At 43.2% G+C, this 10535-nt stretch overlaps 1 protein-coding gene across 1 annotated transcript in view; it reads right to left on the bottom strand.

Annotated features, from left to right (window-relative positions):
• Nucleotides 1-433: 433 nt before the first annotated feature.
• khdrbs3 (KH domain containing, RNA binding, signal transduction associated 3) overlaps nt 434-10535 on the bottom strand; it is a 74183-nt gene continuing 64081 nt past the window's right edge. Inside the window, exons 8-9 of the mRNA XM_071544606.1 lie at nt 3282-3334; nt 434-794 (exon numbers count right to left, since the gene is read on the bottom strand). Coding sequence (XP_071400707.1) covers nt 703-794; nt 3282-3334 — 145 coding nt within the window. The 3' untranslated portion in view covers nt 434-702. The remainder of the gene's footprint in view (nt 795-3281; nt 3335-10535) is intronic.

Raw genomic sequence — 10535 nt, 5'->3', positions numbered from 1 at the left:
AAACAGCTGACAATATCCACAGTTCCACACCATGCTTTTATAAGCCCTTTAACACTAAAGAACTATTATCTTACAAAAAGGAGAAAACAGCAATACAATATGTATACAGTATGACTTTTCTCTTTTCATTTTGTAAAGGTATAATTTACAAGGGACACAATTCACCAATTACCCCTCAGAAAAATATCTACAGTACTGCACTTTCCTAGAACTAAACTACTACATTTTAAAGTGATCAACCACGCATTTCAAGGTTTAAAGAATAGAGGGTGATAAATTAAGTTGCACTGGCAGCTGTGTAGAAACATTGTATCAACATCTTCTAGTGATTTAGTAATCATTACCAAGTAAAATAGCTTGATACAATGTCGTTCTTTACAATCACATAGCTGAGAGAGAAACTTAATGTACTATGGAGTCTTTCTTAATCTCAATGTCCAGTCGATTTTCTCCTAGAGGAAAGGATAGATTATCTAAATTGCTTTACACATTTTTGCCCAGTGGGAATAAGTTTTGTAATCAGGGGGCTGCCATTTTTAAAACAACTTTTATGGATTCATCGTATTCGCTATCGCCGTTTCCTCTGCGTTATTAGGCGGTTTAGTTTCATTTTCAATTCTAAAAAGGTGGGAGCGTCCATAAAAAATCCATTACTTGAGTTGAAACAGCCATGAGGACTCAGGTGCAGGTTGTATAAACAGTTCAATATCTGGAGTATGGCTGATCTCTGTACACTCCCTTGGTTGTTCGTGCTGACGGTGCCTTGCTGCGGTTATTTGCCCACTCTTCCTGACCTGATTAGGAGGAAAACAAAAGAAGCAGATGGGGAATGATTAAAGACGAGTGAAGTCTGTATAACTGGTTTAATCATACACTCATAACCAGTCATGTAAGCCTTGTAAATATGTTCTGTTCCGTGAAAGCGATGCATCGCTAAATTGTGAGCCCTTTGCATGTGTGGTATTGATGTGGCTAATCTAATGACAAAAGTACTGTTTCAAGCCTGGAGAGCAAACACAGAGTCAGACCAAGAAGCATGACTTTCACCTGGAAGGATGCATCTCAGATAATTGAATGAGAGGATCAAATAGCTACTTGAAAAGGACCCGTTTAGTGGCTCCCAGCAAAAAGGTCACAATTACCATTAGCCCAAATCAGCCCCTGCTCACCCCCCGGTACTGTCAATGTGAAAGTGCCAGTATCGATGGCACCCTTTGTCTGATCTCCGGCCAGCAGAGACTCTTCCCTAGAGCTGAGGCTCACAAAGGGTTGTTTTTTTCTCAGTGGCAGGCTCTCTGTTGGCAGCCCATAACCAATACTCCTTAATTAAACCTGTCACCCTTTCACTGACAGTCACTTTAAAGAAACGGACCAAGGTAACCTTGTGTGGTGAGAACAAGGATGCGCATCAACCCTGTTTATCTGGTTTCCTTTGAACTGTCAAGCTCCTTTTCTCTTTGACCTATGCAGCAATTATGTGCTGTGCTGTTTTCATTGTATGTGTCGGTGCGTAATACTCCAGTGAGTTGACGCTGCTTGGTTCTTCTGCTTGTGTGGTCAGCAAAGTTGGGGAAAGTTTCCTCCAAAACGCATTTGTTGTGTTAGCTCTGACTTACTTTCAAGAACACATTCAAATCCCTTCATCATAAAAATAAGTTGGTCATGCAGAGCTAATGGGGATCTCGATAAATCAAATCAAATCGATAAATGTAATGATGCAAAGGATACAGTGACTACTCTTTCCTCATTTCCCCAAATAACTAGTGATGTGTACATTTCACACAGAAAAGATTACGCAGAGCAAAATCACAGCAGTCATCTCTCATTGTACTTTAAGGCATGAAAAAATGTGCAGCACACAGAAGTGTGACTTACTGTAATTATATTATCCATTTCCAAGTACCGGTAATGCATTCTTACTTACAGTAAGCTGCTACAGTAATTAAACAAATGTTATAAAACATTTACATATAGCACATACATTTCTGTAGCCTTGTCTGAGAGCCAAATACTTGCATTAAACCTTTGCGCTTGTAGCTTAGCTCAGCAAACACAAATGCACAAACTAATCCATCACACTTTTAACACTATATTTTTAAGTTTGCAGCTGCATAGTCAGAATAGATTTTTCTCAGAGGATTAAATGGTACACCCCAGCATGTTCTAAGCAACACTATTAATTGAACCGCAGCCTCTGGTAAATAACTGCTATAATGAGTTAATTGTGTACTAATGCATTTTCCACCGCAAGTTGTGCATTTAACACCTTGGAGAAGCTTCTCAGTGTGAGTTACATAGTGCAGTGTATATCTCATTACCAGAGGAGGATTAACCTGCAGCTCAACAGCTCCGCAGCATATACTGTATTAGCTCCATTATTGTTCTGTTGCACTCTATGTGTTAGGGGACCCTGCAGCAGAGGTGACCTTTGCCGGCTTCATATCTTGTCAAAACACTGAGATGTTAAACAAGTATTGTTTACTGTCGTCTCAGCGGTGTTAACTTTGTGTGCACTTTATGGCAACTTGCATCTCTTTCTAAACTTCATGTACAGCATCCCAACAGGAGACTGGTCACGAAGCTGAGGCACGAAGCCGAGCGCCGAGCCAGACGGGACGGGGTGTTGCACCAACAAACTCTCAGGGTGCGATCACACCTCCAGGTGTCCAAACCACAGTGGAAAAGTTGATTCTGTTGCATTTTTGTATTTGATTCGTTTAGGTTCAGACTGCCTAATTACAAGAGAAGCAGGGCTTGTAAACAAAAGGCACAGTAGCTGGTTGATTTGACAGAGTTTTGGTGACCTGTCGTCCCGCCAGGTTAGGGATTTTGGTGGCAGGGGGAGTCAAAACAGTTTCCTTCCAGTTCCTGTAACTTTAGCTGAGCGTGATGGACTTGTCTGTGCTCTTTGCTGTAACTGACCGTCTCTGGTGTTCATACCAGTTAAGAACACAGGAAGAAATAGCTGAATATGAGCATTAGTCCAGACTGCCCTTTGCCATTTTGTTATGTTAGGGTTTCTAAGCATGAGTAACTGCTGGGTATCAGATGTCAACACCTGATACCCATAAGCCTTGCGTTTTAGGGTAGTTTCCTGTAGTTAGCCTAACAAACTGCAGTAAAAAAATACTTTTTAGTAATGGTAATAATACTAGTATTGTGTATCTATATAACGGGGGGGTACAGGCTACTTTACAGAACCATGCTGCACAACTGCATCTGCATCGCATCATATGACATTATCAGTGGAGGGGAAATTTGAAGAGAAAACGGCAACTCACCATAGGAATCATATGATTCCCCACTGTGTCCATACTCATAGTAGTCATCTGAGCTGTGAAAAGAGAGAACAGTTAGTTGGAAGTCAGAATCTATCGGTAAACATGAAATAAGGGAAAAATGATATACTTTGCATCGCACAAATTGCAGTTATCAGCAGATAAATGGAATATAAATTACTCATTTTCGGTAGGCCTATTATTGAAGAACATCAAAGTCATATTTAGCAATATGCAATCACAGAGTATACGGTGTCGCGGAGGGAAACACACAGGCGGCGTTTTTCAGCTATACTCTGTTGGACATAAAAGTAGAAAGCAACCATCAGACAGCCTCCAATCACTCAAAAGTTGGGCTACATTTGCGGTTTCACAAGGCAATTTCCTTCGCCATATTTTTGCACAAACTTACAGTTCCGTATCACCGCATATGGAGATCTATGAGAGATGGCAACTTTAATGAAAAATAAAAAGATGTGGGGGAGGGTTGGGGGGTGGGGCGGCATAGTGGTTCATTTCTCGCTTATTTATTTATTTATCTGCGGTCGCCGGTGAGATGCTGACAGAACAATCCTGCGTCAGTATCATTCAGTAACAGTGCTATCATTCAAGAGAGGCAATTCATCATAAGGCTGCCACTGAGCCGACGCCAGCCATCACAGCTGGGTCCTCTCTGCCTGCCTGTCAGTCTGTCAGTGACAGCAGCACCTCTCTTCTCTGCGGATTAGAGAGCTGAAGGCACCATCCAAAGCCTCAACACACCACATCAACACAACACCACTTCTGAGGGCAACTAGGGGTGACGGGGGCGACACACGAGACGAGGTAACGCACCGCATGTACTCCCGTTACTGTCGTTTGAGTAGCTTTTTTACGCCGTGATCTTCAAGAGCAAAAATCAGGACTACTATCAGTCAGGGGTGAGACACTTCAGTCCTCTATCAAATGACATCAGCACTCGAGGACATTTGCAAATTGTAAATTGAATCCGCTATTAAGTCTGCTCTTTATTGAGCAGTAGCCACTTAATAAAAAGAAGTAGTACTGTGAAAATGTAACCTTAATTATGAATCTTCACATCTTTGCAAATTTTCAATAATTCCCAATATCTTCCACTCGTATGCAAATGAATTCACCAGACATCATAGGCTACAACAGGAGAACTTACATCTCAGTTTTTCATCTAGTAGTTTGCCATACAGTGATGTATGGAGAAATATATAGCAATTGTACGACACAACACATTTAATAACAGAGTGTATTGTTGTATAATCAATGCATGGATGTATACAGTATATATTACGCATATAGTGTATGTAAGTAATATGCTATAAGATAGGTTTGCTAACGGTTCAGTTGCTAATGTTAGCTAGCAAAGAAGCCTAACATTACTGTATACTCCATGGAAGAGATGGAGGCAGCTGATCAACCAGGGAGCCAGAGAGCTGAGATCACTTTCAATCTAATGTGTACTGCGTTGAGTAGTTCATTAAGTCAATCATATTACTCTTACTTAAGTTATTTTTGACTTAGGTATTATAGCAGAATCTATAGCACAGTTTTTAGCGGCTCTCCATAAGCATTGCATCAGAACCTGGCCAGATATGAACTACATCTGCATCAAACCAGCTAAAGCACATGGAGGAAAGGTTACATTAACTAACTGTAACATGAAATGCTGAAATGTATCCATGATAGCAGCTCAGTTAACATTATCAATAAGTCATCCATCCCACTTTGTGTTAGCCTGGTTGTTGTCTAGCTTGTTAGCTAGTTGGAGCTATAACAAAATAAACATCAGTGTAGTAATGTTATTGAATAACGGGGATAGACATTTTCAGTTAATTTTATATTATAGGTCAAATAATGAAATTAATTTCAGAATCTTATTTTGAAAACGTTCAACATCCCAGTTCAGTGTCCCATATTGAACTCTGGTCTCTCACCTTTCTTACATTGCAAGGGAAAGATCATACTGTATGTAACAATGTCTTTTTTATTTTAAATGTAACTCGGTCACTTTCAAGTACATTTTAAATTAGCTACTCTTTACTTGAAGTAATTTTACCTCTACTAAAATAGAATTTGGGAAAAGTACTTCTACTCAAGTACTTGAGTAGAATACGTTGGAACTCTTTCCACCACAGATGATGCCGTTCAGTAGCAACATCATGACAAGCTGATTGACTGTTGCATTGTTTTCTGAAACTAGTGTTTGTAAAGAAACAACCTAACATGACCAATTGGGGACAGAGGAAGGAATCTATTTAAAAGCACTATGCCGGCTTAATGAGACATGCGACAGCTCCCTAAAGAGGTTTGCGCCTTAAGTCAGGCTTAGCATAAATTTTGCACAGCTCATGATTCAACTACAAACAATGCAAACCCAACAGCAGCAAACAAGGCTTTTCCCTCGTGCTAATGTACTGTAGTCTCCCTTCACGAAGTGAGGCCAGCTGTTGTTGCTCAGAGTGCGAGCTTTCCAATCAGCCCCGCGGCAGAGGTGCCACCTTGCATCTGCCATGGGTGTCAAGTCACTGGAATATCCTTGACACCGCTCATTGGTGGAGCGAGAGAGGGAGAGAGAGAGAGAGACACACACACATGCGACAACTGAGTGCATGTTTTGGCTCGTCATGTTGTGTACCCCTTGACAAGACCTGACAGGATACTAAATAATTAGATTTCACACTATGCTAAAATGCCAGGGTATATTCCAGAGTGGTCCCCCTCTAAATAAACATCAATTTTTATGAATGTCAGAAAATCAATTTGCCACAATTCACATTTGGCACAGGGGCTTCCAGACATATGACAAATATTGGATAATCTCAGGCTCTCCTGTACAACGCTCTCTCATATTTAAGAATAAAAAAAAACAAAAACACAAACCACACAAACCAGGATGCCTCACAGCACAGGTAACACTAGTTCAGAGATTTGCTCACAAGCTGTAGGCCGTCTGAAGTTATTCCTCACATATTTTCACTGTGTTTGTCTCGCAGAAACCCGGAGCTCAGATGCCTGCGAAATGTTTTTTTTTTTTTCTGTTCACCACTACTCTTAAAGACTGTGAGGACCAATATGTGCTCTGGTATGTTGAAAGCTGCCGGGTCAGACCTGCACTTTGCACAGAGAGGAAGAGTGCACTGAAAGCTGTTAGGCGCTTCTAATTTCTGGGGTGACATTTTATCAATATCCCTACACAACTTCTCCCCATAGTGACTTTCCCTTCTCAATTACTGAGATGGGCGAGTCCAGAGATGCATCCTGAAGGTCAAAGATTCGGGTGAAATTTCTGGTATGCGCGGTCCAGAGTTCAGCGCAGTGGAAAGCCCCTGCGGCACATTTTAGCATCACTCACCGGTCTATGAAGTGAACTAATGGCGTAAACACAGTATGCATCTAGAATTGAAATCATTTGTTACTGTTTATATTTATGTACTATATATTCCAAGCAAACTAAACATTCCCTAACGGCTAATGATGCAGCAAGGAAACCTAGACACTCCTATTTCATAATGTAATTTCTGGTACTTACATCACTGGCTTCAAAGGATTCAGTATTCTCATGTTTTTCAGGTTCCAAACAAAAAAGAGAAGAAGAAATATTGAAAATGTTTTCAGCCGGTAATAGTTTAGAGAGATAACTTGAGGAAACTTTCAACTGAAAAGCCTTGACATTCCTTTGCACATTCCGCGTTTATCATCACCGATCCCAAATCACAGCTTCGCCTAGTCAAAAGTGCACAGCTGGCAGCATGAACACAAGCATGAGATGAGGTGCCTGGGGTGGTTAAGTCTCAGTAGAGATATTGCCCTGTCATAGGTGTGAAAGTGCTTTGACTTTCTAAATAGGTCAGCTTTTGATTTGACATTCATTAGCGGAAGGCGTCCGCTGCTCTGTGTCTCCCAGCACTTCAGCTGGCCAAGACACGAAGAAAGGCAATCTGTCTAAAGCCCTGGCCCCGGACCTCCAGGAGCAAACGCAACGCCTATTAGATGAGCGCGTCTCTCATCAGGAACCTGATTCCAGGCCTACTTTTTCCACAGGTAAGAACCTGCCTCTTCCAGGCATCTGTCATCTCCGTGAATGGCTCATTTTAAGCACTGATGTTGCCATTCCCGGGCGCCGCGAAACAGATGGCGGTGTTAAATCTGAATGATGTAGTACACGTCCCTAGTGGACTTTGTTTTCTTACATCGCCATTACTCTTCCATTCCTCTTTGATAAATCTGAAGAAATCAAGTGGGACATTAGGAGCGGCTGCAGAGGTACTGGAGGGTCAGCCTGACGTGGGGAGAGGCAGCTTTTCTGGTACAGGCCTACTTCTTGCATGCGCGCTGGACATTTTTATCCCGGCTGACTGATCATGAAGGACACAAAGGACTAAGAATCCTTTAAGTGACAATACTTCTTTGACTTGTATAATCACGTTTTTCATTCATTCCTGGAACGAGGATGAACAATAAAACGCTGACGAAAAATGCCCCACATTGAATGGTCTGATTACAGTACAGAACTCACCGGTGATTTCCGAAGACGACAATAGACGGACTGAAAACGGATGAAAAAAAAGGAGCAGCATTACTTTTTTTCCTGTCCTACGGTTTAAAATGAAGCTCACATAATTTCAAATGGAAACCCTCCTTATGGATACACTGGTGATTGCTCAACGTGGTGGCTGATTGCAAGGCAATCTCCAATGTTGAACCCCCGCTGAGGTGTCACAAAGAAGGACAAAATGGCCTGCGGCACAGATTTTACTTTACAAATGAGTCAAATCTTCTTTCTGGTCTCAGTCGGACCATTTATGTTACAGTTTTTTCAACTAAAAATACATGACATCCACCTGTGTAGACTGTGTAGTGTCTTTTATTTTAAGTATAACCTTTCATCCATATGGTCCAACACTTTGGAATAATGTTTTGGTTGCACTAAACATGAGTGTAATACTGTGACTATCTAGAATCTGTGAATCCTATTGAGGGAGCATTGAAGCTACAATATGTAACTTTTTGTCTTGAGACAGGAAGTGTATTGTTAGTCCCGCCCCCCTCCCCCTCAGTTGGCTAAGTTCCCGCCCCAACACTTGTCACTCATCTTGACGAGCGGTCTACATTGAGACAGATATCAGTGTTGTTGATAGAACTTATCTCCTCCTATGCAGGTTTCTGGCACAGCTGCTCGTTCGGAGCTCCGTACTCCACTGTTGAGCAGTTTAAAATGTGAAGGGGCATATATGTGTGTGTGTGTGTGTGTGTGTGTGTCTTGAAACTGGTGGTGTGGGGTGTTTTTGTTCCAAAAGACTATGTGCCAGAAAGTGAGTTTTGAAAGCCAGCAATCTCAGCACCTGGCCAAATAATGGTTGAGTCATTAGTATTGATCAAAACCCCTATCAATTCCCTGCAGATATATTATGGTCATTTTGTGCCATGAGGCAGTACAAATCTTACTTATTGCCCCTTTAAATTATTAATAGAATGGGACTAGAAGTTTGTGTGTGTGTGTGTGTGTGTTTGGCGTTGGCGAGTAGTTCTGAGTTGTTTCGGGGCTCTTTCAAGCAGCCGACCTGATCCGCGATTCGGAAAAAAAAATCCAGCAGCTCTCCTCCTCTGTTCTCCTCCGCGCCTGTCACCTGTGCGGAGATTTACAGCTGCTCCTCAGGGATGCGTCTGCCCTTTTTAAAACACTGTCACACGGCTATCCTTGTAACCGCGGGGCCCCTCGGGAGCCGCGACGACGACAAACGAAACAAGGTGGAAGGGAAAAGGGAGGTGCGAGGTGTCGCTCGGCCCCCGCGGTCTCGCAGGTGTCAAGTATGAAATAACGCTCTGATCCGCGCGGGGCCGACCTCGCCGCGACCTCTCTCCCCGAGCGTGTCCGGCCGCGGCAGCTGTCGTCCCTCCTCCGATCGCCTTCTCTCGCCGCGCTAATAAAATTAAAATAAAAAAAAAAAGACGCTCTCTCTTCTCTCTCTCTCTCTCTCTCTCTCGCACAAGCGGCGCTCCTTGAACCTTCCGCCCGATCGGTACCCGAGCGCGTTTCGGCTCGCCCCTCTCCGGAGACGAGGCCCCCCCCTCTGCCGCATTTCCCTAAGAAGGAAGATGATAAATTAGCGCCTCCGCGGTGTGTTGCGGGAGCGCGGCGCGAGAGGCGGCTGTGATGCTGCCACGGCTGTCGTGCTGAGGTAGCGTTCCGCGAGGTTCCCCCCCATCCCCCCCCCCCCCCCCCCAGGCTTCGGCTCTCTTCTGAAAGATGTAAATGTCTGGAAGTGTCTTCGGGGCGTCTAAAAAAAAAAAAAAAAAAAAAAGGGGGGCTTGCTTAGCTTAAGTCTCATGTCTCAAGGTTGGGGAGCGCCTTATTTGCCTTTCAACTTGAATTAAGCCGAAAATTACTCGACTCGAGTTCTTGAACGCGACGGAATATGGAAGGAGCGGTTAGACACGCTCTCGCCTCATTTGTCACCGGTTGCCGTTTTCCACCTTCCACTAACATTTCTTAAACCCAGCAAACGACAGTAAGGTTTTATCATCGTCGTTGCTGGGCAGTGACAGCGGTCAGGAGTGATATTTCCGGTATCGATGAAGAAAAATAGCTGTTACTTTGTTATCGCCTGCTTTAAATGTCAGATTGGATTCGAATTATCCAAAATCTATGGACAATCACTATCCCTCATGCTGAGCTAGTTTAGATGAAAAATAGTGACTTTACCCGGGAAGTATTCTCACTACTTTGAATTTATCAAGCGAAGGACAAGAACAATGAAGGTAAGAGAGGAATCAACCGCCCATGTTGTCTCTATCTAACTGTACTGCGTGTGTTGTGGAACCTATTTAAAGATAATTACAGCACCAGGAGCCAATGTGTGTGCAGCATCACAGTCTGCTTATGAGGAAGGGCACCTTTTGAAACCATCCTTTAATTTCAAACTGTGTCCATAAATGGCAGGCCTGTTTGCACCACAAGCCTTTTGGGGTAATACCATGACAGAGAGACGGTAAATTGCTCTGCTTGTTATCCTCCGGCTACAGAAACCCTGCCACGCAGTCAGAGCTCAGATGTGGTGACTGGAGCTCCTTAGGCTGCGAGAGGCATTGTTAGGAGACATCTTGTCCACATACACACACACACACACACACACACACACACACACACACACACACATATACACTCCTCGAGGCCCTGCTGCAGCTGGGACCTGCCACGACTTTTCCTCCGGCTCGGGGACGAAAAAGGCTGCACCTCTGTCCATC

The sequence above is a fragment of the Centroberyx affinis genome, unplaced genomic scaffold (assembly GCF_046629955.1).
Source record: "Centroberyx affinis isolate AG114_WGS23_722 - 3 ecotype Tasmania unplaced genomic scaffold, CSIRO-AGI_Caff_v1 ptg004612l_1, whole genome shotgun sequence".
Classification (NCBI taxonomy): Eukaryota; Metazoa; Chordata; class Actinopteri; order Beryciformes; family Berycidae; genus Centroberyx; species Centroberyx affinis.
This window is presented reverse-complemented; position numbering and strand designations above follow the sequence as displayed.